This window comes from Planococcus citri, chromosome 2 (genome assembly GCF_950023065.1).
Source record: "Planococcus citri chromosome 2, ihPlaCitr1.1, whole genome shotgun sequence".
In the NCBI taxonomy this organism is placed as follows: Eukaryota; Metazoa; Arthropoda; class Insecta; order Hemiptera; family Pseudococcidae; genus Planococcus; species Planococcus citri.
In genome coordinates this window covers 83,594,151-83,619,522 of record NC_088678.1, presented here as the reverse complement: position 1 = coordinate 83,619,522, position 25,372 = coordinate 83,594,151, and the positions used below count along the sequence as shown (strand labels likewise).

The 25,372-nt window shown below is 33.4% G+C and overlaps 4 protein-coding genes across 5 annotated transcripts; 1 reads left to right on the top strand and 3 right to left on the bottom strand.

The window, feature by feature from the left end:
• Cdk9 (Cyclin-dependent kinase 9) lies at positions 1 to 2,329 on the bottom strand. Its single transcript, XM_065353667.1, has 7 exons — positions 1,898 to 2,329; positions 1,742 to 1,826; positions 1,568 to 1,658; positions 1,329 to 1,495; positions 1,143 to 1,261; positions 767 to 1,037; positions 1 to 686 (listed from the first exon to the last, which is right to left on the bottom strand). Exons 1-7 carry the CDS (start codon positions 2,065 to 2,067, stop codon positions 387 to 389), a joined length of 1,203 nt encoding a protein of 400 aa, XP_065209739.1. The 5' UTR covers positions 2,068 to 2,329; the 3' UTR covers positions 1 to 386.
• Positions 2,330 to 2,522: 193 nt separating this feature from the next.
• Positions 2,523 to 4,721, top strand: Las (lipoyl synthase, mitochondrial). The gene is made up of 7 exons (XM_065353668.1): positions 2,523 to 2,855; positions 2,953 to 3,297; positions 3,376 to 3,532; positions 3,617 to 3,674; positions 3,743 to 3,901; positions 3,998 to 4,113; positions 4,206 to 4,721. Exons 1-7 carry the CDS (start codon positions 2,799 to 2,801, stop codon positions 4,436 to 4,438), a joined length of 1,125 nt encoding a protein of 374 aa, XP_065209740.1. The 5' UTR covers positions 2,523 to 2,798; the 3' UTR covers positions 4,439 to 4,721.
• A 282-nt stretch (positions 4,722 to 5,003) lies between these two features.
• On the bottom strand, positions 5,004 to 11,908 carry Ero1L (endoplasmic reticulum oxidoreductin-1-like protein). Of its 2 annotated transcripts, XM_065353666.1 has the most exons (13): positions 11,752 to 11,908; positions 11,456 to 11,658; positions 10,990 to 11,109; positions 10,830 to 10,913; positions 10,691 to 10,759; positions 10,469 to 10,551; positions 8,573 to 8,764; positions 8,441 to 8,487; positions 8,262 to 8,354; positions 7,802 to 8,063; positions 7,560 to 7,713; positions 7,331 to 7,485; positions 5,004 to 7,207 (listed from the first exon to the last, which is right to left on the bottom strand). In XM_065353666.1, exons 2-13 carry the CDS (start codon positions 11,558 to 11,560, stop codon positions 7,156 to 7,158), a joined length of 1,416 nt encoding a protein of 471 aa, XP_065209738.1. In that variant the 5' UTR covers positions 11,561 to 11,658; positions 11,752 to 11,908; the 3' UTR covers positions 5,004 to 7,155. The 2 variants fall into 2 exon arrangements, with proteins under 2 accessions (XP_065209738.1, XP_065209737.1); XM_065353665.1 differs by lacking the exon at positions 11,752 to 11,908 and having other exon boundaries at positions 11,456 to 11,745.
• A 6,728-nt stretch (positions 11,909 to 18,636) lies between these two features.
• LOC135838103 (protein takeout-like) lies at positions 18,637 to 25,052 on the bottom strand. The gene is made up of 6 exons (XM_065353670.1): positions 24,781 to 25,052; positions 20,890 to 20,982; positions 20,660 to 20,807; positions 20,417 to 20,553; positions 19,354 to 19,509; positions 18,637 to 19,223 (listed from the first exon to the last, which is right to left on the bottom strand). The coding sequence occupies exons 1-6, from the start codon at positions 24,854 to 24,856 to the stop codon at positions 19,072 to 19,074; spliced, it is 762 nt and encodes a 253-aa protein (XP_065209742.1). The 5' UTR covers positions 24,857 to 25,052; the 3' UTR covers positions 18,637 to 19,071.
• Between the last annotated feature and the right edge of the window lie 320 nt (positions 25,053 to 25,372).

Here is a 25,372-nt window from a genome sequence, read left to right as displayed (position 1 = left end):
TTTGAAAAAAAACGACTTTATTTGATGTTAATCATCTCCACACCAGAAAATGGAGGAAGAAGAGTCACAAATATGACTTATCTTGAACATATAGTATAATAATAGTACCTACTCTTTTGTTTTCACGTAGGTTAGGCGCATACATACATACATACATACGTAAACCAACAATCCGATTTTTCAACAGCATCACATTCAAATCGGAAACTTATTATTTAGTCGCACAATTTACAAAATACAAGGTATCATTCGTTGAAAATTCAATATAAACGGCTACTTTGTCGATGATTTCAGTTAACGACAAGTGGTAGGTTCCACAAGGAAAACAAATCTTCATCAATAAAACTCAACGTAATCAAGTTGAACTATTGATGAAATGGAGACGATCAAAATACACGATCTTGATATCCGGTATCCATTAACGCTTTCGAAGCCGAAGAATTAACTTGCATATGATGGGCTCGCATCTGATTCGGTCTTCGAGGAGGGGCTAAATATTCAAACATACTTTGGTTGTGTTGAGCTAACATTTTCGATAAATCGGCCGGTAATGGATCTGTCCAGAAAAAGTCATGATTCAGAGCAGTATCTGCATCTGCTCGTTTACTCGGATCCAAAATGAGTAATTTGTCTAATAAATCACAAGCTTGCGCATCTCTAGCGTAATGTTTCAAACGTTCTTTAACCTATTGAATTGTTTAAGAATAATCGTTAAGATGAATAGAGTTAAAGTATTGCGTTTTTGTACAGGAAATGGCGAACTTACTTTTCTTCGATGGTTTTTGGGTAACTCCATTTTGTTATATAATTCTAAACTTTCAACACCAGGCCAAACTTCTGGTGAAATGGAACCACATAGTTGCGAAATAATAGTCAATTGATTTTGCTCCGAGTGTCCTTGCAAGATTGGACTTCTCGTCCACATTTCCGCCATTATGCAACCAGCGCCCCATAAATCAACCGGAGGGCCGTAATTACGATCACCCAATAATAATTCAGGCGGTCTATACCATAACGTAACAACACGATTTGTGTACCTGAAATTTTGACATTTTCATTGGACATTGAACAAGTAGTACTAATAGCTTACATCAATTCAAACTGTTAGGGAAAGTAATTCCAATTTAAATAATTATTCCTACCTATTAGGTAGGCCATTTTTTGATAAATTGAAAGCTCTGGCCAATCCAAAATCAGCTAATTTTAATATTCCGGTCTTCGTAATTAAAACGTTGGCAGCTTTCATGTCTCGATGTAGAATCTGAAAAATAGAAGGAAGTTTTGTAACTATTTCTGCTGAAAATAATTATCATACCAAATGTTCTTACTTTGTTACTGTGAATGAAGTACAGTCCGTTTAATAATTGTTGCATAACTTTTTTGATCTCTCCAAGACTGAATTTAACGTTCATATTAGCAAGCAAACCAGCCAAATCATGTTCGCAGAAATCGAAAACCAAGAAGAACGTTGACTTGAATTTATTCACGTTGCAAGCTGAAAAATATTCGCTTTGAATATTTACTACCGAATAAATGTCTCATAATATCGGTAAAGCTTCGTGCAAACCTTTGGTTCGACAAATTTCTATTAAATTCACAACGTTGTCGTGTTTCAGCAACTGAAGAATTCTAATTTCTCGTAACGCAGTGATAGGGAACTGCAACAGAAATACGAGACAATATCGAATAAACAAGATATGATTAATTGATGATAAGTACCACGAAGACCATGATGACTTACTCCTTCTTTCTCGTTATCCATTAAGACTTTTTTCATAGCAACGTATTTCTTCGGTTGCTTTCTTTCTCTCGCTTTGAATACCTCCCTAGAAATTTCAACTGAAGATATAAAACGAGAAATTCGATACACGACTTAAAAGATTATTCCTTTCATTACCCGAAGGTTCCCTGTCCAATTTTTGATACTCGTTCATATTTCGAAGCTTCGTCACAAAACGGAAAATTGAATTCTTCGATGTATTTTTCTTTTTCACTTTTGTTCATATAGCTAGTAGAAACATTATTAGTGTTGGAGGACGTGCTGGATTTACTCAATGACGATTGCATTTTCACAATTCTAATGTTTACGAAATCTCACTGAATTATTGATTCGAAAAATGAATTGACCATGGATCAAATCACAAGCGGATTTTCTCGATTATAGCATGACTCAAATATCAAGAGAGTGAAGTTCTTAGCTTCGTTTACATAATAACAATGACATGATTAATTAAATTAAAACTCGAAGAATGATGAAATATAAAATTATTTAAAAGAAGTCACTTCTTATTTCTTCTTAAGATTTCATGTTCTTATCAAATTCTCCCATTTCATTTCATCATCATCAACATCACAGTTCAAAAATTATCGAACTGACACCTACTGACACGCCCATGACACGCCGACAGCCAAAGCACGCCGAACGGAACGAAATAACGTTGAAAAAACCGAACGGATTGGAAACGGTTACAATTTTTTTTAAAAAACCGTACGCTTATCATTTTTACGATTTGATTTTATCAATTTTTTGCTGCCCTCCAGCCCTTCGCACACTTACTCTTACTCATTTTATTCCTAAATTTGACCGTGAATTTTTTGAATATTTTCTGTAAAATTTTTGGAAATGTTGACTTCTTGACTGCAGGCGAATGTAGACTTTCTGATCACCAATTCAGACACTAAGTAATGTATGTAAATTTCGTAGAAAACGTTCTTCATTGAGCATTTTCATCGTCTGCTCTGCTCAAGCTCAATTTTTGATTTTAATTCATTTTGAATAATTATTTGAGAGCTAAAAAATGTTGGGCAGACCTTTGAATAATTCAGTTTTACAAGCTGGCGTCGCTTACTCCAAAGTAAGTACCTGTACTTGGATGAATTCTACGTATGTTCACCTTTTCCATATTCATTATACATAACTTTCAACTTACACGTATTATTTTTCCTCCACAGAAAGCTATAAGAAACGAATCAACATTATCTAATAAAGTGAAAGAAAAACTTGCCAATGGTCCTGATCTAAAACATTTTATACAAGCATCCTCAGAACAAGAATCCGAACTATCGAATGATTACAACGAATACGAAGGAAAACTGTATCGCGATAAAAACGATACAGAACGTTTACGTTTACCACCTTGGTTGAAAACCAAAATTCCAACTGGAGAAAGTTTCTCCTCCTTGAAAGGCCAATTACGAAATCTCAATTTACATACAGTCTGCGAAGAAGCTAGATGCCCCAATATAGGCGAATGTTGGAGTGGAGGTAAACATGGAACGTCGACCGCTACGATCATGGTGATATATTAGAATCGGCCCATAGTATAAATCTGCTACAACCTTATACTAATTACTAATGTTTTTGAAATTTTTCAGTTGTTGGGTGACACTTGTACTCGCGGATGTAGGTTTTGTTCAGTAAAAACTTCTCGAAAACCACCACCGCCTGATCCGAACGAACCAAAAAATACCGCAGATGCGATTGTATCTTGGGGGATTAATTATATCGTTTTAACGTCCGTTGATCGAGATGGTATAACTTTTAATATTTCAAAAATACTACCTCTAAATTTTGAACAAAAAAAACTAATCTTTCAGTTGATGTGTTTTTTCTCAGATTTACCCGATGGAGGATCTGCACATTTCGCTTCGACCGTTCAAGAAATCAAAAAAAAGTAATCAGTTCCTCATTCCGATTGTTTTCGCCGTCCTTTAATTTACTTCAATTATGTATGTATTTTAGAAATGCAAATATTCTAGTCGAATGCCTGGTTCCTGATTTCCAAGGTAATCGAGCGTGTTTGGAGACTGTAGCTAATTGTGGCTTGGATGTACTAGCTCATAATGTTGAAACTGTCGAACATTTGACTCCTTATGTTAGAGATCGTAGAGCCAATTACAGGTAGGTATCTCTTGGACGAATTCAAATTTCATCTGTGATCTGAGGTGAAGAAAACGCTCGTACATTTGTACAATAACTCACATTTTATTTTGACAGACAAACGATGGAAGTTTTACGGACTGTTAAAGAAATAAATCCCGATCTCGTTACCAAATCTTCAATCATGTTGGGATTGGGCGAAACTGATGAACAAGTCCACCAAACGTTAATCGGTTAGTTGAGCAATTCGTAATGCTGTAGATGATGGTTCACTTGACGATTTCGACCTAACATCGTGCATAATTGCATACATTTTCTGTTCCAGATTTACGTCAAAGTGGCGTAGATTGTGTAACATTAGGACAATACATGCAGCCAACGAAAACACATTTGAAAGTTATCGAATACGTGACACCTGCGAAATTCAAACACTGGGAAGAAATTGGATTAGAGCTAGGATTCCTGTACGTTGCCAGTGGTCCGTTAGTTCGCAGCTCATACAGAGCGGGTGAATTTTTCATCAGCAGCATTGTCAAAAAAATGAAAAAATCGAGTTGAAAATGCTCGGAAGAGAGATGAACCACAGTTGTCGTATCGTGTGGAAAACTGCCTCGACATTCGTACGATTGCCATCGCTAATTTTTAAGTTGTTTTTTTGTTGTTGATTATATTTAGTTGTTAAGAGGGCTGGTCTAGGACACTGGTACCAAAATCCGTAATTACCCTTTTCAAAATAATTATATTTTTGAAACTCGTTACCTGTAATTTATCTACTTTTAAAAAATTTAATTTTTGGGTTAGCACGAGCATTTCCCTAAATAAATTTTCGCATAAGTGTGTATTTTATCGATGATTCAACCACGAAAACGAAACCCAGTAATCATTTTTTAGCAAACAGGCTAGTCTAGGACATTTCATAAATTTTTCCTTAGACAGCATTTCGAAGCAATAAACACCTAAAAATTTACACAAAATATTAAAAAAATCCTTCTGAAAATTTTCACAAAAAAAATGTTCACACATGTTAGGGCGTTTTTGCTTTTATTTAATGCAGACTTTTTATCAAAGTTCAGCTACAGAACTTGTATTAGATCCACGTTCACTGTGTAAAAAACGAACACACTCGAGTGAAATAACATTTAATACAAACATTCAAACAAAACAAAAAATATAAACATGTTTCAAAATAAATTATCATGATACTTACATCAAACATACATAATTGCAGTGCTACACTAAATAACACGAAAAATAAAAAGAGGAAAAAAATTAATTAATTATTCAATACACAACTCGCGTAACACAAAATAATTTACATCAACACGCGTCATAAAATAGGGACAAAATCAAATCAACCAACACCTTAGAATTAGGTAAATAAAAATTATTCGTCAAACGATTTAATGGGTCGGAACTATTACAGGTTTATTTTTCATAGTAAAAATTCTCTAAGATGATTTTCTAACATTAAACGATTGCTCAAGTTTCAAAATTTTTCCATTCCCTTGCAGGTGAAATCCTACACAATACTGAACGTGATTCGTTCAACAGTAATACTGATAAAATGTGAGAAAACTTCGTTCTATTGGTAACTGCTTAGGATAGACTTCAAAAAAAAAAAAAAAAAAACTTCCATCTACAGTATTCGGATTTCGAATCACTAAAATTAATATTGACTGAGAGGATTCAAAATGGACAAGTTGAATGCTTACGCAATCGAAAAGCAAAAAAACAATACGAATATACATAATTATACCAGTTTGTCATCTTGTATAAATACCTTGATAAACAAATAAATAAAGAGAGATGAAAAAGAAAAAGAGAAAAAATTAAAATCACATATTCAACTCGATAGAACAGAAAAATATAATACCTATAAATAAAAATAACGCTAGCTTCACACCATAATTCGTACAAAAAAAAAGAAGAAAGAAAATACTTCATAAATTATTACATAATACTTGCGATTGCATTTTATGATTATCTGAGTACATGATTCCATGAGTCGATTGCTGTTCTATCAGCAGCAAGCAGCAAAATTTGATGTACTTATTACTTAATTGTCGAGTTCATTTCATATTATAATGATAATTGAAGAAAAAAAAAATATGAAAGAAAAAAGCGATAAAAGTAGGTAAATCAAACGCGATTGATCAAATGTACAAAAAATCTACATTATGTAACATCGTTAGAAAGAAGAAAGAATTGTGCCAAAATAAGACTCTAATCGAATGGTTGATGAATTAAATATTGAATATTATTGTATGCTTAAAAGTTGGCAACAATGAGTTATTTTTTCAATGAACAACAAGTTTGAAAGTAAAGCCCCCCCCCCCACCAAAAAAAAATTATTCAATTTGAATAAGTACCAATCTCATCAACGCATGAATTTTCAAAAATTTTTATTCTTTCGGTTGAAACTTGAGAGAAAATTCATAAAAATACCTTCAACATGATCAGCAATTTTTTCACAATGTTGCCAACTGTCAACACTTCAATTCCAGAACAAAAAATTCCACCAATAATACGACTGGCATTTTAATCCATCAATCCATTTAAAAAAGCAATGTTATTATCTGCAATATCAAGGGTTATACCCTACAAAGGTGAAAACTTCAGTTCCCCCTCCCCTTCTAGAAATACCACATCGAATTCGAATATCAAAACTGATATGTGAATTTATATCGCCATAAAATAAAAATAATTTAAAACATTAACGAATTAATTAACGACGAAACAGAAACAAAATTGTTCGTAAAAATGAAAACTTTGTTCATTTACTATTCCCCACTCGAGATGATGATTAGATAAATTTCTATTCTATTCTAATCAACGAAAAAAAAAAATAATACGTTATCGGTATAATAATGGGAACCCCCTGTCATGAGCATTTTCTACACAAACTAATCACACGCTGGATTTTTAAATTCCGTTTGCACGCGATATTAAAAAATACAATCCTAATCGACGAGTTGTTCGCCAATTTCGTCATCGAGATAGAAACAAAAATCATCTCACACTCGAAAAAAACACACAGTACAATAAATACCTAGGTACGTGATTTTGCACGTAAAATAAATAATTTAAATGCATTCGAAGCACCGATGATTCGAATTTCGTGGGGATTTCGAACACGGATGAGGTTCGAAATAAAAATAAATGAAACTCTTAAACATTATCAGTCGTCCATCGTGTCATACACGGTCGGTGTGATGTAACATCAACAATTCCTAAACGAAAACAAACCTGTACATATTTCTTTTCTTGTTTCACAGCTACCTCATCATATTTCGAAAATTTTCAAGTTCGTAGATACTCGTCGATAATCTGCGAAAATTGAAAATAAAAAAAAACGCGTTACCATATGGTCTTGGGAAAGTTGGTATTTTCAACGTTTTAGGTAAATTGAATAAAACCAGCGTCATCGACCAATAATGAAACACCACGTACCTTGCGAATGCGTTAAACAACGCGACGATTTCGCTTCTTTCAAGTTGAAAGTTCTTTTTACTAAATGGGACGAATTTATTGTTGTTCGCAGGAGCCAACAGGTTATCCAACTTCTTAGAGAATAGGATTTTAAAAGCGGTACCTAGACCTTGAACCTGAAACCGATTTTAATTATCGGGTGATAAGTCGTTCGATATCAGAGGAAAATTTTTTATTAGTCTGCCATTACCTGAAGTTTACCCCATAGTTTACATTTATCACATCCGACGCAATCCATAATCGATGAAATGTTTCGAAAATGTTTACGAAACTCTTCTTTCAACGACTTTCCATAGAAACTTTCGCTGAACATGGCGCTTTCGTTGAAATGATGCGGGAACGATCTATACATAAATTATGAAAGAGAGAAAATTATACGCACACGAATGAGAGTAAACATCGAGTGAAATTCCATTATTCTATTCCACGTACTTGACTATCTGTAAAAAGTTCTTCACAGCTGTATGTGTTTCTACGTCTTCTTTTTCATTACCAGTGTAATATTCTTCTTGTTCCAGGTAGACGGAAGCTTTGGCTAGGGCTCGTAGTTCGACTAAGTACAAAAAATACAAATTACGAATCCAATCTGGGCCCTGGCCATTGGTGAAATCGGGAGAAAATTTCTGATTTAGTTCTTCGATATTCGGACCCCACGTTCCGGATCCGCAGGAGGCCAGCAGGTTGCTGTTTTTATCTGAAAATACAACCGGATTAATTAGTCGTTGATATATATTTTGAGAAAAAAAAATCTGTCTATTTCTGGTAAAACTACAGGGTGATAGTAAAACCTCCGTGGATTTATTTCAAAAAATATGGAAAAAATTTTGTAGTTGTTCCTTATTTTTAGGACATCCTACAGATGAGCTATTATTTTGTGAAATCAAATAAGTACCTGATAATAAATACTTGGCGCTCAAATGAATATTAATGCTGGTATGTAACCCAGAGACAGCTCGATAGAAGGTTCTCTTTTCTATGCACATTCCTACAAAAAGAATAAAATCAGGAGTAATTTTCATATTTTATACACAATAAATTTTCAGCAAAAAAAAAAAATTGAAAAATACGAACCATTCAATTTTGACGAGCTTACGTAAGCATCAAACAAGTTCTCTGGTCTGAAAAATAAAATAAAATAAAATATAAATCCCCGAAGTGATAACGTTTCCTTTTATCGAATTCAATACCAGAAGGGGTATTTACCTAAAACAATTTTCTTTGTAAATGACTCTCCAAACTTTATGAGCATGGTTACCCTTGTAGCCTGTGTAACGTTCGGGGTTTAACTGCAAGTCAACATATTGAGCTTCGCCATCTTCATCGGGTAGGGTACAATATAAATCTTGGGCATCGTCGTAAGCTTGCCATAGAGCAAAATCTTCCATATTTGAAGCGCTATAAGAAACAAATACAAACAAAACGAAAACAATTTAATGAATATGGAGTAAATTGAAAGTTGGATAGTAACACACGAGTAGGTATAGCAATAGTGGTAATAAGTAGGTAATAATGCTAAGAACCCCCAAAGGCAAAAGAAGGTAAAAAACACGGTATTTGAAAAATTTTATGGCGTACATACCGAGCAGTATGAGATGTCCTGTAATTTAACTAGAGTTTAATATTGTTTTACTTAAATACAAAACGAATGATGGGTTCGGAGGCGGACTGGACTTGTGAAATGAACGTAAAATTTAGTTCAGAAGAGTGCAAAAAAGACTGAAACTTCTCATGTTCGGCGTAGCTCGTTCAATATAGAAGTTGAACAAAAATTGAGAATAACGTTTTTTGCAGGAAATTAAATTTCCTACAAACTACCTTCGTTCAAATTTTTATTTGGGGCCTTTTTCAACTTTGTTCACATGAGTAAACTTTTAGATGCTCGTAATTCTTCACAGTAAAGGAATTTGGGGGCTTGTAGGTATTGTGCCCCTGCCCCTTGTTCCTCGCGACAAGAGCTACAAGATGGTACTACTCCCGTATAAATCTGCTGGGTCACCTCAGGCAGGTTAAAACAACGCAATTATCATTCATTTTTCGTATTCAATCATTTCTGTTTGATATTCACATCAAATCTCGAAAAATTTAAGAGAATGATGAGTAATTGTTTACTGGTCGTAGGTCATTGAACTGATTTCAATTTTTCAAATGCGAGTGAATAAAAACAAACTCATTAGAACTCGCAAATATAAATCTGGAAAATCAAACTTTGGAAACATCATAAACAATTTTTAGGAATCACTGAATCGACTTTTCAAAAATTCAGTTATTTTTTAAAAATATTGCGCAACTTTATTTTTCAGACGTGTTCAAATCTACTTCACAAGTTGTGAAAATATTCAACTACATAGTTGGAACCACTCCAACGTGTACTAAGTACGTAACAATGGTGATAAAAACAACTACAAAATTTTTTTGAACACTTCGTAGAAAGAACAAAGGACTGAAATTTTAAATACCTTTAAAATATAATTTTTTTTATCTTTATAAAGTCAAAAATGAAATTTATTTGGGGGAGAGGGGAAGGGAGAGATTGGTTATTCCAACAAATCGCTATTATGTTTTTTTTTTTTTTACGAAATTGCACGCTGAAAAAATTATTTCTCATCGAGAATTACGTTAAAAGCGATACGAATTTCCGTTCTTTTTAATGACTTTTAAGGTCAAGTTGTGATAATAAAATCCAAGAGCAATAAAAATTAACATAAAATTACGTAGGTAGGTAGCTAAGCAAAAATAAATTCAACTTGTGAGTTCGAAATTGAATTAAAATACAGTAGTGAAGTTTTTTTCAAAGCTCAGGTTACGGATTCGGTTTTTGAATCAACGCTGGGAAACAAATGAGCCCAAAAATGGTCGAAAAGCCGTATTAAATGAAATCAAATTCGCGTAAAATGACAGAATCCTAAAAGTACAAATATTTAGCAAATGAAAGGGAAAGGAGAAATGGTACTGTCAACGTGGAATTTCCACCGAAACCGCTGCGTCATTTAAGACATCGATATAAAATTATTTATCTACTTTCACAATCCGCCACCGGAGAGTAACATCGTCAATGAACTACTCATCACGTCCTATATCGTTTTCCAACAGTTTATTTACCTGATGGTCGTGTTCAAATAACCAAGTTCATTATTCGATGACTCATGATCATCGCAATCTATTTCTTGACTAGATTCCAGATACTACGACATACGAAAAAATAGAAAAGAATTAGTACAGAAGTAAGGACAAGGAGGTATATAAGACAGGAAGAAAAAAATCTCATGCAATAACTCGTTACTGTGACATAGACTAAAAACCACGTCAACGTGTAATAATTACCTTCAAAGACCTATTTTCATTTTCGTGATGTGTTTTCCGTCGTATTTTCAAACCAGCCGGAACCGATTCCTAAAACGAGATCAGTTTTTATCAAAAATCCAAAGGTTACTCGCTCACATTAAATCGTCCATATACGAACCTCGTTACAAGACTCCACTTGGCAATAACGCATAGCGCAATGACTTCCATCTTTCCAAAATGGACAATTTCTGTTCAAATTAACCTGTAAAAAGAGGTCAAAATTAGCACACGCGCTACTTAACGAACAGATTGGTGTTCTATATGCAAGTTTTACGTACCTTGTAAAACCTGAAGTAATCTTTCAGTACGAGGCTGTTGATTCTGGGATATATTTTACCATTGTTGAATAGATCGACGTCTTTAATGTTGGAATTACTGTCGTCCACTTTACCTTCCAACTTGGCAAAGCACAAGTAACAAATTGTTAGTAACATTTCGACAATTTCGAATAATAATAATCAGGATTTTGTCACTTCCGAGTATATCCTCTCACAGTGACATACTTTTACGAAGCAACCAATTATTTTCGTGACATTTTCCCACATTTTTCATTCATTTCGGTGTTATTTATTTATTCATCGTCGCAATGTGTTTTGAAGACGATAATTTCCAAATGTAAACATCCTTTATTGAGGAATATTTTGTTGAAGAGTATGATTCAATATTCCGCTCCACGGTTTCAATACGATGGAGCTTCGTAATGGGTGGGAAAATATCACGAAATTAAGTCTAACAGATATCTACCTGGAATAGAAAGTTCCCCTGGGACTCGGTGATAAACTGATTGAAGCTTTTGACCGTACAAAACACCGTAGCAAGTACGACGGTCGAGTAAAGAGCCCACTTCATGATTCAAACACACAGTAGCATATCAAAAGCACACTACGATGGCTACAAATTCATCGCATCGAACAACGTTCGTTAGAGCTAAAATGACTGAAATACAACTGAAAAAACAAATTAACGTCGATTAACGAGTTTATAATTACGATTCAACACCGAGCAAGTCAGAATTACTAATGAATTTCAACGCTACGTACGTTTCTATAATTTCCTTATCACTGATAAACAATACTAAACAAAACACATTAGAAAATTCGAACTCGCGATCTTATTGGATGACGTGGCTGTGACGTCAGAATAATGAAGAAATTTTTTCGGAAAAATAAAAATTCGTTCGTTTTTTAAAATTTTTAATTGATAAGAATGATTAATGGAAGTAAAATTACGTGTTATTTTAGGCACAAAACGAGGCGAGACGAACAATTAAAAAATACTATATTTCATGAATAAGTTACATGAATAACTAATTGGATTAAAAACCCATACGAATACCTACCTATAAAAAGGGCGGTACATGCTAAAACTATGAAATTCGTGATCAGTGTTGCCACTTTCACAACACCCTCCTTCAACAGTATCACGAATTTCTGAAATTCTAAAAATCTTAAAAAATAATTCTAAACAGCTTAAGCCTTAAACTAAGCCAAGATTTCTAAAAATTAATTCCCAAAAAATCCAATAAGAATAAGAATAAAAACGGATAAGAAATAAATCCCAATAAAATATTGATTAACAAAATATGTCACTTTCAAAAAACGACTTTATAAAACTAAATTCCCATAAGAATAATCTGAATAATTCAATATCATAAAATAAAATATCAATAAAAAACGAGTTTAAACGAATGACAATGCTTTTAGTGATTTATCGATAACACCTTTATCACTAATTTTTGTCAAAAAATCAGCCAGATTTTTTGATGATTCTACATATTCTAACCTAATCAGCTGTTTCTCAATCAAATCTTGAATGAAATGGTATTTGATGGAAATATGGCGCAATCTATTACAATTGCCCTCGGAAGTAGCAATTTTCATTGCTGACTGACTATCACAAAAAATCAAACAAACATTCACTTGACCCACTTCGATTCCAACTTCATTCAATAAATTCTTCATACCTAGAACTTCTCGTACACATTCAGCTAAAGCGATATACTCAGACTCACAGGAGGAAAGAGCTACGATGGATTGCTTCCTTGTTTTGTAATGTACCACATTACCATACACTTTAATAACATATCCTGAAGTGGATTTCCTGTCCTTTTCTGATGCCCACGATGCATCACAGTAAGCCTCCAACGGAACAGATTTTTTATTTGGTAAATATCTCAACCTAAGGTTCTTCGTAGAGAACAGGTAACAAAGTACACGAGTCAAATATTTGTATAATTCATCCGTTGCTTGCAGGGTGAACCTGCTCAATAAATTCGTTGCAAAATTTACATCTGGCCTAGTCCGTTCCATGATGTAATTTATAGATCCAAGTAACCTTTGAAACTTTTGAACACACAGCTCATCATTCTTACTATTCAAATTCTCAGGATTGAAACCTTTCACCATAGGAATACTCACTTTTTTTGATCCATCCAATCTAAATTTCCTTGCACTCGCCTCTATATACGAAGTTTGATCAATTTCAATACAATCAGGTGTAACATTCAGATGAAAACCAATGAAAGATGTTACCTTGTCCATAACTTTGACTGTGAAATACTCACGTAACTTTCCAATCACAAACTCAACAATTTCTAAACAATCTCCAGCTACAAAAAAATCATCTACATAAGTAAGAAAGATAACAAAACGATTCCCTTTTCTCAGAATAAACAAACACTTCTCAATTTTACTAATAGTAAAACCAAGACTAAGTAACACTTCTTTCAGTTTATCATACCAACATCTAGGTGACTGTGGTAATCCATACAATGCTTTTAATAATTTCAGGTATTTCACCATACCATTATACCCTTGTGGTACTTTTATATAAACGACATCTTTCAATATACCATTCAGAAAGGCAGTCTCTATATCCAATTGCTTGAGTATCAGTTTCATATGGATGACTAATGATAAAAATATTCTTACAGACGTAACACCTGCAACAGGCGCGTAGATAGAGCTCTTATCTCCTTTCAGTTGGCAGCCTTTTGCCACTAATCTTGCTTTGGCTACATCGCCATTTACGTCACTCTTTACTCGGAATACCCACATGGTATCTATCGGCCGATGTTCAGGAGGAATTTTATCAACTGGAACCCAGACATTATAACGACTCATCGCTTCTAATTCTTTTTCAATAGCTAATTTCCAAGTATTTCTCTCTTCACTACACAGTTTATCAAGATCACAATAATCAGCCGGCACTTTTAGATTAAATAAACTTACAGCATTTCTACACTCACTCTCATCTATATCCCAGTCACAATCAATTTCAACCACTTCACAATCTTCAGCTGCCTCCGGTTCTGAGAATTCTTCTAACTCCATGATAGCATTTCCGTTCACATCGTCTGCTAAAAACGTTACACTTCTAGATACTGTAAATTTCTTCGAATTCGTCAGATAGACTTTATAACCTTTTACATTCAACTCATAGCCGACAAAAATACCTTCCTCACCCTTCGGATCAAATCTCTTTCTATTTTCCTTCGGAATATGCACGATCACATTAGTACCAAATGGACGTAGACTATCAACATTAAACACATCTTTATTTTCAAATACTTCGAATGGCGTTTTTCCTTTAACTTTCGATTTACTGACTTTATTCAATGTATAAACTACATACGAAAGAGCTTCAGCCCAAAATTTCTTTTCAAGTCCACTTTTAATCAAAATAGTTGTTACTGCATCTGTCAAAGTTCTCATATCACGTTCAATTCTACCATTCTGTTGAGGGGTAAAGGGACAAGTGAGCTGGTGAATCATTCCAAGACTAGAAATTAAAGAATCGATTTCGGCATTCACTTCTTCAGTTCCATTATCACTTCTCAAGTACTTCGGATTTTTTCCAGTAATGTTTTTTACTCTCTCAAAATAATCTCGAAAACAATCAACTGTTTCACTTTTACTTTTCAGAAAATACACCGTACGATAATTACTATAATCATCTTTCAAACATAATGCATATTTAGAGCCACCTAAAGACAAAGTAGGAGAACTCATCAAATCTGAATGCGTCATCTGACCAACTTCCGTTGCAGCAAAATCACTGTTATCAAACGGCAAAACATAATTTTTCCCTTTCAAACAATCAACACACTTGTAATCTTTTGGCAATTTCTCATATTTCACCTCTAATCTGTTCAAAAGTTCTTTAGTGTATTCAAAATTCTGATGTGCAAATCTCTCATGCCATTTTACCAAAGACAACAATTCAAATCTAGATGAACCAGATGAACTCGAATCAGTGTTGACTGAATTAAAATCAACAATCCACAAATTATTCTGATCTAACTTAGCAGTGATAGTATACGATTCCTTTTCTAAAATAAAATTCTTCAAAGTCAATTCCTTCACAACCCAACCTGAATCTAACAGCTTATACACAGAGATCAGATTTACAGGAGAGCTTTCATTTAACAAGACATTTTTAAAATACAAATTACAGGTAACATTATCACAAATTACAGTACCTTGAAATTTAACCTTGAGTGAACAATTATTACCAACGAGAATCTCAGCTTTGACAGGTTCTAAATTCTGGAATTTTGATTTATCATTACAAACATGATCGGTGCAGCCACAATCCAAAATCCAAGTATTTGGGTCAATTTCTTTATTTACAGTTGAACCAACCAACGAAGTCAAACCAACACAGGCGATACTTTTTTTCTTCTCAGGGTCAGGTTTTTGTTCTCCAGAACAATTTTTGGCAAAGTGACCTTTCCCCTTGCATTTGAAACAGACGGCACTTGCTCTTTTTTCCAAGATTGGACAGCTTTTCACTTCGTGACCAGCAACTTTACAGTATTTACAGGTATTATTACCAACTTCCGCATTCTGGACAGGATTCTGAATATTCTTTTCACCATGGTTGCTGCTGCTAGGAGTGGATCTGGAATTCGGATTCGGAGTCCTTGAAGTACATTCACTAGCCTTGTGACCGGTAACACTGCATTTGTAACAGGTAATTGCAGCCAATGCAATTGACGACGAATTTCTGGAGTTCAATTTCTTCTTTTCATCAAATTCTTTTTTCAAACGAATATCTTCGGAATCAAGTGCATCCACCAAATCGTCTAATGTAATATCTTTCACTAATTTTGAACAAGATTTAAAATTGTTGAATCGTTTTGGGAGACTTCTCATAATTCTAGTTCTAAAGGTGGACTCAGTAATTGGATTTTCATCCAACTCATCAATTTTTTCCTTCAATACTTCTAATCTGCTATAATTTTCGAGAAACGATAACGAATTGTCATACTTGTATTCTTGAAATTCTGATTGAAATTTATCAAGATCTTCTTCTTTATACCCATAAAGGGAGTCCAATTTTTCTAGAATTGCTTCAGCAGTTTTACATTTCATGATGCACGGAGTTACTAGATCGGATAGCGAAGTTACAATTAATACCTTTGTTTTCACTTCTAGGTCTTCTGCTGACTGCTTCTTTCCAAGTTTTAATGACTGTATTGCAAGGTCTGCACGAAATCTCCATTCTCTGTAGTTTGATTTACCCACTAATTTGGGTAGGCTCGAATTCTGGTGTTCCATAGTTCTGGTTCAAGTTCTGGTTCAAAAAATTCACGAGTTCAATTCTTTCGAAAACGAAAACGAAAAACAAGTTCAAAAAATTCGAAATTACTTTCAAAATTCATTGCCCGAAAAACGACATAAAAATTCATTTAAAAAATTCATAAGTTAACACAAAACGCAGTTCGAAAGGGGCCTGGGCCCATAACCTGTTATTTTAGGCACAAAACGAGGCGAGACGAACAATTAAAAAATACTATATTTCATGAATAAGTTACATGAATAACTAATTGGATTAAAAACCCATACGAATACCTACCTATAAAAAGGGCGGTACATGCTAAAACTATGAAATTCGTGATCAGTGTTGCCACTTTCACAACATTACGTTTGTATAATTTATCACGTACACTAAAATATGATTAATTGAGAACAACGAACGTATAAATATTATTTATTCGGTTTTTTAATGGAATAAATTCGGTAGGTAACGCACTAAAAGGACAGTACTACTACCGAGGTACTGATCAAAGTTCAAGTTTATAAAATCTCGACTTGTTGAGGATGTTTTCACACTCCAACTGATAGATTATAAAAATAAAAATGATCAAGGGAATAAAATCAGTAAATCACCATTACCAAAATGAGGAATGGAATTTTGGCCACAGAAAGTTTTCAAAAAAAGTACTGACTACAGCTGAACTACCTGCTCAATCGAGTGTAAAGACAATGGTATTATCACCTCGTAAACCCATTAAATAAAATATTAATGAATTCAACGGTCAATAGCGTGATTAACGGAGGGAAAAAATTAATTCAACACCTGTGTGGATATCACTGTACAAAGACGATTAGAATAAAAAGCTTTATCACTTATCAGCTTATCTCTGTAGGTTTTTCGAACAAACACATACGTGGCCCAAAATCTATACAATCAGAGCTTAAAAAGTTCAACTTCACGACACCGAATTAATTCGAACTATGACGAATGATGGGATTATGATGTGACTATGCAATACTTATAATATGTTATTTTACGTAAGGAACCAATCGGCAATTGTGAAGAAAATTAGAAGCAGTTAGACAGATAGGTAGTAGGTATGAGGTACACTTGTTCAAATACAAGTGTTTTTGTAACATTTCATGTATCAAGGTGTCTGATTCTTAGCATAAAATCATGTGAAGTTTGGCACGATCGAAATCGTAAAATTTAGTTACGCCAAAATTCAATCATTGACAAAGTTTTTCGTTTTTTTAATATACCTATTTCTTTAAATTTGAAATCTGCTACCTACACCTACGAGAAGTTACCTACATAACGAATTCCAATCGCATGATTGATGATACCTAATTTACGAGCACAATCATGAGTCAATTTTGAAATAAATTTCCTCATCATTCATCCCGCGAAACGGTATACTTAGTTCTCCCACTTTTCTATAAATTATTGTTCGGCTATCACAGAAAATTTATTTATTTTGTATTATTTTAAAAACATAAAAAATTATTACAGGTAAGTAATTTAAATACCAAACGAGGGTTGAAATAAATAAAGAGGGGGTGAAAACGATTCTTCACTCCGACTAAAAATGACCCCCAAAAAAATATATATAAATTGAAGCTTTTCATTTACCAAGCAAATTTGGTAAATATATGTAATTCAATTTTATTCTTTATCAAATTATTTCTAGTTTCATTGAATTCAAGGTAACATGTATGCACCTAATTCATTTTAAATTTCATTTTTTAGAGCTATTTTTAATTAATTTCAATCATATCATCTTGAAAATTGGTCAAAATGAAAAATTGACGTAAGGAAGTTGTAGAGCATTTTTTTTTTTTTAGCTGAAGATTGCAAACTTTTAACATTAGCTTAGCTTCATTTTTGAAAGAGCACGGCAACTTTGAAGTATTAAATCTGGCCAATTTTAGTAAATTTCGATGACATTTTTAATTTTGAAATTTCCCAAAATAAGGTCTCTTCATTTCAGTCAAAACTGCCGAATAGGTTTCGACTTATGTTCATGAGGAGAGAAGACGATAAAAGTGGGCTCATTGCCTGAAATCACTTCTGAACGAAAGAAGAATGACAAGATTAGCGAGAGTGAAAAAATTAGTCCAGAATACGAGTATTATTCAGTGATAGAATCGCAAAAGCGTGCCGCTTACTTTTCAAATTTAATTTCTCGCTGGTTTTGTAAAAGTATAGTCTATGAAGATCCGAAGAAGTTCCTCATCTATTAGAGAGTTGTTAAAGGTAAGTGTTTCTTGGAATGGAATTTGATTTCTCAAGAATAAAAACCGAAGCAATTGATTGGTATGTCTATACTTTGTAGAAAGACTAACAATGATACGCGAGTATAACTGTCAAAATGAAAAATCTCGTTTAAAAACTGCAAATTATTTCAATATTTATTTACTCGAGTACAAAAATTGTAAGAAATAAATAAAAGAAAAATTTCTCGATAGACAAACAATTGAACAAAAAAAAATATGAAAAACAAACAAATGAATAAATAAATAAATAAATAAATTAATGAATTAAAATAAAATGCTCGAACGTATGTAGAAGTAAACGGTTCACAATAAACCGTATTACGAGCTCCATTCGACGAAAAAAAGAGTAAAAGGTAAACAAAAGAAAAATGCAACTGAAAAAACCGAATAGGTAGTTGAATAACACGCTAACAAGACTTGACGATGGAGACAGCGAAAAAAATTCTCAACTTGTAGAAAGCGATGAGGATCTAATCGTTACCACCACGAACTTCCATAAAGCGGTTATTTTAGCAATCGTTGTCGGTCTAACGAACATATTGTTTATGCTGGGAAGATTTCATCTCTGGGGATTTTTTGTAAAACCTTACTCGCGACCTCTTTCAAAATGACAGCGACAGCTTCTTCGAACGCTGGTCTCAGTTCTTCAAAAAGCAGTTCCCAATTTTCATTGAGGAAAACATTCAAATTATCACCTGTAGGTAAAAGAAGAATAGAAAAAAAAAAATTCCGAGATTAGATGATGAAATCACACGAGTGCGTACCTATATTTGTTATTGTAAATTTGAAGGAATCATTGGCGAGTCAATGCTCGAGTATACTTACTGACTTCTTTGTTGCCTTGGAAAAGATTTTCCAATTTCAGTATAAGTTTTCCCATTTTAGTAGCTTTTAAAGTGACTCCTTTCAAATCGATGTAATTTTTGCCATCTTTTTGTCTAACTTCGCCTTGGATGTCGGTTAATTCCAAAACCGGGTCAACTGAAACAAAATAACAACGGTAACGATGAAACGAGACGAACAAAAAGTTTAATCATTCATTCACTCGTTATAAGCTAGGTATCGGGTAGGTCTAGGTACAGGGAATTCATTTTCAAAAGACTAGCGAATTAATTGAAGGAAAATTACACCCTGATTTAGATTCGGAAACCAAGAAGATATCTATTGATGAGTCTAAATAGCGTTGCTAAAAAAAAAACCAGTAAGTATAGGTAACTAAATACCCGAGTAAAAGGTCTCCGAATCGACAGGGGGAAAAAACTTATTTATTTGAAAACAAGATATTATTATAAAATGGTAACGTAGCTGCGGATAAATCCGTATATTATTTTTAATGGGAAAAAAATCGATAGATAAACAATATTTTTCTTCGAAGCGAAAACAGCCAGATACCTTCCTAACCACTATCGTTGAGATAGACAAGTTAACCACCTGTGTTTTCCACCCATTTTTAAAATCTCAATTACGCGCGAATGCGAGAAAGAGAAAAAAAATCGAACATCTTTCTCATCGTCCTTGAATTTTTTTTCAACGTACTCGTACATTTGCAGAAAAAAAATCTGCTTATAATTCGCGTAATTATAGCGAATAAAAACCGCATAATGTGTTAATTACGATCCGGTTAAAATTATACCATACATATACCAATACCTCGTACATGCACGAGCAACAAATTTATTATTCAAACGATATAGGTACTTAAAAAAAGAAGCTGTAATGGCACCCAATAGATGACTCCTACGATGGGGAATAAACGCGTTGAAGAATTTTAGTACCTGGACTTTAATTTATCTCTAATAAAGGTGCAGCCTATCTGTTACGTACGTATACTTTTAATACGTAGGTACGAGCTGCGTATTTTCTCGCCGAAAAAATAATATCTACTCACCCATAGTAATGTTGCATGGTCCTTTTCCGTTAATGGGTAAAACTTGTACTTTTCCTTTGGCGGTGTATTGTCCAATCAAACTGATGGGTTTGGCGAAAGTGAATTTAGCGTTAGCTTTCAAAGTGTCAACATCCAAGCTGTAATTAAATTCAATTATCAATTTCGAATTTGGTTCGGTTCAACGAAATGTACCAGATCGGAGCACGTTTTAATCAACTCGTAGGCAGTTCGAGGAAGACTTACTTGAGTGATTCTAAACGAGCGGAAGTTAAACCGTAGATTTTCAATTTTTGAAGACTGAGATCAACGCTGACAGCGCCGCTTCCTTTTGCGATATCCAAAGCTGGCAAATCAAAAGGATCCAAAGGTGGTAGTCTGTATTTTGGGTATCCTGCGATCAAACAAATAAATGGTAAATAAAATAAAATAGGTACTACAATGTGTAAAGAAAAGTGTGCTTCGACAAAACTTACCGTCATTCAAAAGAGGTATGACATTTTGCAATTCAGATTTGAAGCATTGCATGAAAGCAGGATCGCTCTTATGGCAAGCTTTAAAAACGATATCTGCAAAAATAAAAATTGAAAAGAAAATTAGCTAAAGAAGAAGACGTGAGTTGAGTAAGTAGGCACATATCGTGCATAGTTACATGTAGGCTAATTTACACCTATATTATCGCCTCTATTAAATTTTAAAAATTTTCAGCTCGTAAGTAAATTAATTATCAAAAAAAACGAACTTCTAATTAAGAAGGACAAAAGGACAAAGAACACGAAGGACGAATACCTAGACTCGCCTTCGTAACATATAATAGGTATAGTGTTCAAATTTTTATTCGAGGTCGAAGGAGTTTTCACACTTGCGATGGCGAATCTCACACAACTCGAGCGTCATTCTAGTTAACACATGTAAGAGACAAAAAAAAAAGTAGAAATAACCGGTAGATGATTTTTTTCGTTTCCTGGTTTTATTAATTTTTCTTTCGCGGTTACATAAGTGGTGGTTTTTCTTTCAGTCGTTAATTATTATTCGTTAAAATGTATATTCGTTCATTAAAATTCAACTACAAGACGGCAATTTTACACCGATATGGCTGAATTATTTGAAAAAAGATGCATCAGACGGTGAAACGTATTAATGTCGTGTATATTTTTCCAAATTATAATAAAATCCGAATTAAGAAGCAAAAAAAAGGATTCGAAGATTCCTTACATCGATATATTTTTGCTAAATTTTAAAGCGTCATTTGCGATAAATTTTTATAAATATGTGATGACGACTGGCCAAGGTCTACAACACCGGCGTCGTTAAAAAAATTTAAGGTCAACATCGAATGCTCAAAAAATTAGCTGTAGAAAATTGGTTCGCCGAAAAATTCACTTTTTTGGTTAAAAACAAAGAAATTCTACGTACTGATACTAACGTCCGTGAATACAAACTGGACCACCGGGTTTATTTTTGTTTCTCTCTCGCCCCTCTTTCACCTTATTCCCATCAAAACCACAGTGAACCTAATTAGCACCCTCGAGTTCTTGGTACCAATTTTTTTCCTTTGATTTTTCAAGCCCATCGAGGAATTTCTTTCGACTAAAACGAATAAAAACTGAGATTTTTTGAAAACAAGGAAAAAATGAATAAACACTATGTAGACACGTTAATAGGAAATGTAAACCTCTCTGAGACAAACAATTTAGCACGTGAGTGTGGTGTTAGTTTTTCTCAACAGGTGGTAGCGAGTAATACTGATCGCCATCCATACCGGAAATATTAAGATAAAAAAAAACTCACATCGAATACATACTTTCAGTACGTATAGGCTATTACATAGTACATTATTAAAAGGAATTTTGTTCAAATTCCAAGTAAATACTGGTACCGAATGAAAATATAAACTTTAACCAATTGTAGGTATAGTCATTAAATAAAAATAACTCGTCGGTCGTTATTATCTATTGTCTCAAACTCGTGACAATGATTCAAATATGTAGAAACCCTAGCTTTTTACATCCAAACGGGAAAAAAGGTACCTATGTATGTACTTTAGCCAGATATCTCATCATTAGAGTTATCGGAATGCTAATACCTCTCTAGATCCAAGTTTTTACTCTTTATAAGAAGACGAACGTTTGAAAAAAAAAAAAAAAAAAAAAAAACGTTCAAAAAAAAGATTATAAAATACCAACAAAACAACCGTACAGGAAAGCAAATTTGATTAGTAGAATAACTCGTTTTTTTTTTTTTTTTTTTTTTTTTTTCAATAATGGAAAAAGGCAACCGGATAAGAATGTTCAACAAGATGAGCTGTCAAATAATTCAAAAAGAGCACACCTTCTCATTTAATCATGTCACCTACGAGTTTTCGAATAGGCGTAGAGCGATTTTAAATAAGGGTTCCATTTTAAATAAAAATTTCTTGTCCTCGCAATTTTTTTTTAAGCCTCATAGCCTCATTTACGGACTTATAAGACTCGGGGTTTACCAAAGAGAGGGCAAAACTATTGCTAGACATGAAAAAGTTGAAATTTGAATCAAATAATTTCATAGAAATTTTTCAAAGGTATCATCTAATTAACCAATAAAGTAAATGACAAAATTACTGCTCGAAAGAACATTTTTCGAAAAAAATTGTCCCAAAAAGTAATGAAACTCGCTATGTATTTTATTGTTCGTGAATTTTAGCCCAGTGGGTCACCCTAAAAGAGGGTAAGTGGTTCCCAAAATTGCGAAATTAAATCTTCATAAACGAAAATCAATAAAACATGGAAAATTTTGAGAATGTGGTCCAAATTCATGTTAACGAAAGTCGTTGGAGGTCTTTTCACGATATACCTATTGCGAGAAAATAATTTTCCACCAAAATTGACTTCGACGAAAGTCACCAAAAGTGGCATTAAAAAAAATTGTGTAGAAATCCTAGTAAAATGTTCTACTGATACCCATTTTTTTTTTTTTTATTACAATTTTGATAGATTACAAGAAAAAATTTCCAGATCATGACAAGACTGAAATGAAATTAGGTGAAATGTCGATAAATTTTTCGGTTTTGAAATTCAGAAAATATTCAGATGATAAAAACCAAAATTTTTCAGAATCACGTTTTCGAATTTTGAAATTTTTTTATTTTAGATAAAATGAGCAGTTTTATAGCGAGAAAAAAAGGCAAAAATTTTGTTTACAAATAGGCTAAGACGTTGATATCACATTTCACCAAGTACAAGAAAATTTCACTAAATTTTCAAAATTATATTCTCAAAAAATACACTTTAAAATGCTCTAGAATTTCCTATAATTTTTATTTTTATATTATAGAGGTACGTTTAGTAGTCTATCAAAATGAGCATATTGTTTCTGAAGGGGAGGAGGGGGCGATTTTTCATGTTCTCAAAATTCCTTGGTTGAAGTTGAATAAATCCATCAGTCGAATATACAACCTTTATGGCATATTATAAATTAAACAATTTATTTATTTCTGTTCCTAACCTAGAAAGATTATTTACAAATTCTTTGATTTTTAAAAACTTTAAGAGATTAAACAAATGACTGAACAAAATTGTAGATAATGTTGATTTTTTTCAATCGTGGAATTTTTCTCCCGTCAAGTATAAGTATTTATTTCTGAAAATTCAATATCTGAGTGATTACATAAGTGTAATTTATCATTTATTTTCAGCCTCTGGAAATTCCGGACCCAAAGTAAATGATCCCTTTAGTTTTGTTTGAATTTTTTTGATTGCAAATAATTTTTTGGCCCAACGCATCCCTCAAGTTGTAGGTACCTACATGCTGATATCGATTAAAAATCGATGTAATCAAAAATCGAAAAAATAGGTTTTTCGGCCACTTTTTTAGAACTTATCTATTATTTTCACAAGAATCGACTACTTCGGTTTTTTTCGCAAAAATATGCAAACTTGGAGGGTGGAAGGGGACATTAAAATTGTATAACTAAAATGATAAAAGAAATGACCAAAAAAAAAATAAAAAATAAATTAAATTGATACCAAAAATAGTGGATTTTTTATTTTTTTTAATTAATTTTTTTTGATGCCAGCTCAACTCCATAAAAAGTACTTGCAGCTATTTGTGACTCTTGAAATTGCAGAAAATACGAAAATATTGAAGATTTTTCAAAACCTCAATTCAATTAGGACCTCGAAAAAATTTTCAGTGAAGATGCACAAGGCAGAATGTCCTGCACTTAACGATAAGAATTATAATCTTTGAAATCATCATCAACGACAGCTTGACTTGTGAGCTCAGATATCTCCAAAGCTCACATTGCAAATCTCAAAATATACCTGTAGCTGCCTATAGGGTACATTTTACAAAGGCGAGAGGCGATGAAAATTGAAAATCACTCTTACTTTTCTTAGCTGGAGCGGCTAAAACCGAGACACCGACCAATAAAACGAAGAAAACCAATTGAATTGTGGAATACATGTTTATGTTCTGCCGTTGCTGTGTGGATTAATTAAAAACTCGATTGATAATTTTCACTACGAAAATACGTACGTACGATTTCGAAAAAGAAAATCACAAAAGAAAACACACTGGAAAAACCAAAAAACCAAAAACTTCACGTAACAACGGCCAACACTAACACGTGCAACTCGGGTTTGATGACTACTCCAAAGTAATCCGCTGTTTATATAGCATAAGAGATCAGCTCTTAGTTGCGGTAGAAACTAGGCAACTTTGAAACAACTTCACCCTGTACAAGGTTTTCCAGGTTCTTCGTACGTTTAATTCCTGCCATTGTCAGTGTCATTGTCATTGTCAATAGGAAATTATACCAACCAGTTCCTCACTGCATTCGTTTATGTACCGGAAACGAGGAGAAAAATTTTAAAATACACGTTCGCAACGTATATATTTCACGTACCTACAACTTATATTACTTATAGGTATGGGTACTCGAGTTACCTAAATAACTCTTAACTCGTGTAAAAAAAATAT

Excerpts from the sequence above, each read along its gene's own strand:
- Cdk9 (XM_065353667.1), bottom strand. The coding sequence starts at position 2,067 with ATGCAATCGTCATTGAGTAAATCCAGCACGTCCTCCAACACTAATAAT. Across the intron at positions 1,659-1,741 it reads TGGATAACGAGAAAGAAGGA|TTCCCTATCACTGCGTTACG; the intron begins GTAAGTCATCAT and ends TTTCTGTTGCAG. Across the intron at positions 1,038-1,142 it reads AAAAATGGCCTACCTAATAG|GTACACAAATCGTGTTGTTA; the intron begins GTAGGAATAATT and ends TCAAAATTTCAG.
- Las (XM_065353668.1), top strand. The coding sequence starts at position 2,799 with ATGTTGGGCAGACCTTTGAATAATTCAGTTTTACAAGCTGGCGTCGCT. Across the intron at positions 3,533-3,616 it reads AACGTCCGTTGATCGAGATG|ATTTACCCGATGGAGGATCT; the intron begins GTATAACTTTTA and ends GTTTTTTCTCAG. Across the intron at positions 3,675-3,742 it reads GTTCAAGAAATCAAAAAAAA|AAATGCAAATATTCTAGTCG; the intron begins GTAATCAGTTCC and ends TATGTATTTTAG.
- Ero1L (XM_065353666.1), bottom strand. The coding sequence starts at position 11,560 with ATGAAGTGGGCTCTTTACTCGACCGTCGTACTTGCTACGGTGTTTTGT. Across the intron at positions 10,914-10,989 it reads ATTACTTCAGGTTTTACAAG|GTTAATTTGAACAGAAATTG; the intron begins GTACGTAAAACT and ends CTCTTTTTACAG. Across the intron at positions 7,486-7,559 it reads AACTATGGGGTAAACTTCAG|GTTCAAGGTCTAGGTACCGC; the intron begins GTAATGGCAGAC and ends AATCGGTTTCAG.
- LOC135838103 (XM_065353670.1), bottom strand. The coding sequence starts at position 24,856 with ATGTATTCCACAATTCAATTGGTTTTCTTCGTTTTATTGGTCGGTGTC. Across the intron at positions 20,983-24,780 it reads AGCCGCTCCAGCTAAGAAAA|ATATCGTTTTTAAAGCTTGC; the intron begins GTAAGAGTGATT and ends TTATTTTTGCAG. Across the intron at positions 19,510-20,416 it reads ACCATGCAACATTACTATGG|TTGACCCGGTTTTGGAATTA; the intron begins GTGAGTAGATAT and ends ATTTTGTTTCAG.